Source organism: Sturnira hondurensis, unplaced genomic scaffold (genome assembly GCF_014824575.4).
Source record: "Sturnira hondurensis isolate 20B ecotype Veracruz unplaced genomic scaffold, ASM1482457v3 Scaffold0003213, whole genome shotgun sequence".
Lineage (NCBI taxonomy): Eukaryota > Metazoa > Chordata > Mammalia > Chiroptera > Phyllostomidae > Sturnira > Sturnira hondurensis.
In genome coordinates this window covers 1,592,036-1,596,388 of record NW_028075844.1, presented here as the reverse complement: position 1 = coordinate 1,596,388, position 4,353 = coordinate 1,592,036, and the positions used below count along the sequence as shown (strand labels likewise).

Below are 4,353 nucleotides of genomic sequence, written 5' to 3'. Positions count from 1 at the left end.
GAACTGACTCTTCCTTACATCTGCTCAACTCTCAGGGCTCTGCTTATTTCAACTTGAGCATTCTGTGTGTGTTTGTGTGTGTGTTTGTGTGTGTGTGTGTGTAGCATTGACACAGTGAGGCAGCCTCAAAGTGTGAGTAAAGCACTGCCTTGAAATCAGGGAGGTGTGAGTTTGAACTAGATTCTTCTCCATCTAGTACCTGATAAATGTGGGAAACATTTCTCACATTCTTTGGATCTTTTTCTCATCCACAGAGGTATGTGCATAAAAAGATCTCAGAGAGTTCTTATGGGAGAACAGCTGCCATGGACCAAATGCCAAGGACACAGTGTTCTTTGAAAAAAATTATTTATTTATTCTTTCCCTCATTTACATAACACATCAATATACAACACATAAAACAAAGCAAAATACCTTAGACATATAGGACACGAAAAGTATGGAGGCAAAAGAAAGTAAAGGAGACATAAAACTAGAAGAATAATTACATGAGTAAACAAATTATCTACCATGAAATGTTACCTAGTTGTCGACACTGAGCCCCTGATACCACTGAGAATTCCAGTGAAAATAAAGGATTCTCTGCTGTTAGGATCAAATTTGGCTACGTAAACAAAAAGCACTAAAAATAAAAGGCATTCGTGATCCCCTAGGGATCACTGTGTCTCTGTCATAAGAGAGTGGGACCAGCACAATGTCTCCAGGCTAATGTGAGGGACAAAGGTTCATTTCATCTCTCTGCTCCCCTAGCCATAGTATGTGGTTCTCCAAGACATGCCAACTGCTTGAGCCCTATTGTGATATGTAAATTTCAGACACAAAGGAGATAGGAAAGGGAAGGCTCTGACAAGCATTCCAGGATTCTCACTCACCAACTTAACACACTATCCAACTGTCCATGATTACCTACAAGAGAAGATGAAAAACACGGTATCTTAGCTGGGTATCGGACCACTGCAAAGTGTAATCAGGTTCTGTTAATAGGAAAGCAGGGAGCAGCTATGTTGTCAAAGCATTCTCTGGCACAGTACTTAATGATAGGCTCCAGAGTGTCCATGATACCAAAACAATTAACTTCTTCACAGAAACAAGACCCTTCCTGATACTGAGGCAAAAAAAAAAATTCTAAGACATTGATGTCCTTTTAATTCTCGTAAAACAGGCTCATATTGTGTGAGGAAAGGAGCGATGTTTTCAATCAATTACCTTCAAGAAATCTCAAAATATTTTAATGTTCTCCAGGTGTTTCTGAACATAGGCTGGAGGCATCACACGTGGTAACAGTCACACTGTCAGAGGGGTGAGGCAAAGATGCTACATCACAGCTCAGGTATTAAGTATTCTGGAAAAATATCAGCACTAAACCTTGACCAGAGTTTAAAGTGTCACTTATAGGTGAGATCACATGGTATTTGTCTTTCACCGACTGACTTATTTCATTTAGCATAATGCTCTCCAAATCTATCCATGCTGTCACAAGGGTAGGAGTACCTTCTTTCTTTCTGCTGTGTCGTATTCCACTGTGTAAATGTACCACAGTTTTTGGATCTATTCATTTACCCAGAGGGGATGAGGGAGGGAGGTAACAGGAGAAAGAAGGGAAAGGGTCATCAAGGAATATGTGTAAAGGACTCATGGTCAAAGCCAAAGGGGGGAAGGATGGAGGGTGGCAGGTGGGGGTGGGTGGGGCGGAAGGATAGTGGTGGTAGGATAATGAAGACAACTGTATTCTAACAACAATAAACAGATTAGAAATTAAATAGGATAAAATAAAATTAAAAGGACCTATTCCATCTGGGTGATAAGAGTATTTAGATTCTCCGATATCTTATTGTGCCAATTTGGTTAATATATGAACATTAATTTGGTGGCTCCAATTAACAAGTCACTATCCTAATTTTTGGAATTACCTGTCTCTCTATAGTTCCTGAGTTCTTGTAATTTTTATGTGCCAATGCTACATGAATTTGATAAGAAAAATCTCTTCCCTTCCCACAAAAATCTGTAACCTGAAAACATTACCAAATCTCAGATGAGTGGTCTACCTCATGTGACAAAAAAAAATGCCCAAATACAACCTCAGCTTTACATGCAGCACTTACATTACTTTTTAAAACCATTCTTAAAGAACTTCTGCTGAGAGATAAAAGGAAAAAGGCATTATGGTTCACAGACTTTCTAGTGACACAGACCAGAGCATCATGAAGTGAACATGTAAAGTAGCATAATATACTATCATGTAAACAGTGAAAATCATTGTGAAAGTTGTAGGTATTTGTATTGAAAAGTTAAACACTGCTTGGAATACGGAGGGCCAATGTATGAAAGTAAGTCCACACAGATGGCAGCAAATACATGGTTGCTGAGCTCTTATTTTTGGCCACATGTTCAGTAACAAGGTTTGAGAGAAGGTGTAGAGGAAAATAAATGTGAAGAGATAAAAACTGAAGGATTAGAACCATAGATGTTCTAGACCAACAATACTCAAACATTTATTTATTTTTTTTAAGATTTTATTTATTTATTTATCTTTAGAGGGGAAGGAGAGAGGGAGAGAAACATCAATGTATGGTTGCCTTTCGTGCATCCCCTGCTGGGAGTTGGCCTGCAGGGAACCGGCCTGCAACCCAGGCATGTGCCCTGACTGGGAATCGAACCATGATCCTCTGGGTCGCAGTCGCGCGCTCAATCCACTGAGCTACACCAGCCAGGGCCTCAAACATTTATACACATGTAAAACTCCTGCTGATTTCATCAAAGTGCAGATTCTCCTGCAGCAGGTCTGATGGGGCCTGGGACCCTGCATTGAAAGAAGCTCTTGGGTAATGCCAATCCTGTTGGTCCCTGACTAGCCAGACTATGAAGGACACAGCCACTTTGGAACTAAAAGTACATTTCCAGAGAGTAGTAGCAGCAAAGGAAAGGATGGGAGCATTTCAAATTCCCTTACTGAAGGCAATTATTGAAATGTTGTACCTTACTAATCCGTTAACCTGAAATTCAAAGCAACCATATTTCTACACTGTCAATGTGACGAATGATTGAATGTTGCTTTTGCTCTTACCTGGCAGTTATTTCTTCCTCATGGAATCGAATAATCACACACGTGCCCCAGAATTTCTCCTTCTGGGCTTTTCAGCAAAGTCAGAGATTCAGTTTCTTCTCTTTGGACTGTTCCTGTCTATGTACCTGGTCACATTAACCAGTAACCTGTTCATCATTCTGGCCATTGTCTCAGACCCCCACCCACACACACCCATGTACTTCTTCCTCTCCAACCTGTCCTTGGCTGACATCTGCTTCACCTCCACCACTATCCCAAAGATGCTGCTGAACATCCAGACAGAAAACAAAGTCATAACCTATGCAGGATGCCTCAGCCAGATTTTTTTTTCACTGTGTTTGGATGCTTGGACAATTTACTCCTGACTGTGATGGCCTATGACCGCTTTGTGGCCATCTGTCACCCCCTGCACTACACAGTCATCATGAACCCCCAACTCTGTGGGCTGTCGATTCTGGGGTCCTGGTGCATCAGTGTCATGGGCTCCCTGCTGGAAACCCTGCCCGTCTTGAGGCTGTCCTTCTGCACAAACTTGGAAATCCCACACTTTTTTTTGTGATCTTCCTGAAGTCCTCAAACTTGCCTGTTCGGACATCCTCATCAATAACATAGTGGTGTATTTTGCAACTGGCCTTCTGGCCGTGATTCCTCTCAAAGGAATACTTTTATCTTATTATCAGATTGTTTCCTCCATCCTGAGGATTTCTTCAGCTGGGCACAAGTACAAAGCCTTCTCCACCTGTGGGTCTCACCTGTTGGTGGTCTCCTTGTTTTATGGCACCGGCCTTGGGGTCTACCTCAGTTCTGAAGCCATTTCATCCCCTAGAACAAGTCTGGTGGCCTCAGTGATGTACACTATGGTCACCCCCATGCTGAACCCCTTCCTCTACAGTCTCAGGAACAGAGACATGAAGGAGTCCCTGCAGGGACTCATCAGGGTGGGGATTCTCAGGGGCGAGGCTGTTACAGGACTGCTGTGAGGAGCTGGGCACACCATCCTGAGGACCAGAAATGCTTCCTTCCTTTGTCCAATGTTCTTATTTCTCCTAATTTTAGATGTTTTTAAAGCACAACTTTCCTTGGGTCTTCACTGCTCTCCTTATTTTTCTTTAGGTTGTATCCTGAGTTCTCTCTTTCACTTCCTAACCAGCCATTTTACCTTCATATGAATAAAACATAACATTTTATAAGTTATCTTCAGGAATCATTTGAGTTATTTTAAAAAACTAACTCTTATGTTTTTAAAATATATTCCCAGAAGTTATGGTATGTGTACCTACTTTGGAAAT

At 41.6% G+C, this 4,353-nt stretch overlaps 1 protein-coding gene across 1 annotated transcript; it reads left to right on the top strand.

The window, feature by feature from the left end:
- Positions 1–2,847: 2,847 nt before the first annotated feature.
- LOC118984152 (olfactory receptor 7C1-like) lies at positions 2,848–4,044 on the top strand. Its single transcript, XM_037041932.1, is given in 4 exon segments — positions 2,848–2,969; positions 3,072–3,382; positions 3,385–3,611; positions 3,613–4,044. Coding segments are annotated over 4 exon segments (1,080 nt in total). The 5' UTR covers positions 2,848–2,859.
- Positions 4,045–4,353: the final 309 nt, after the last annotated feature.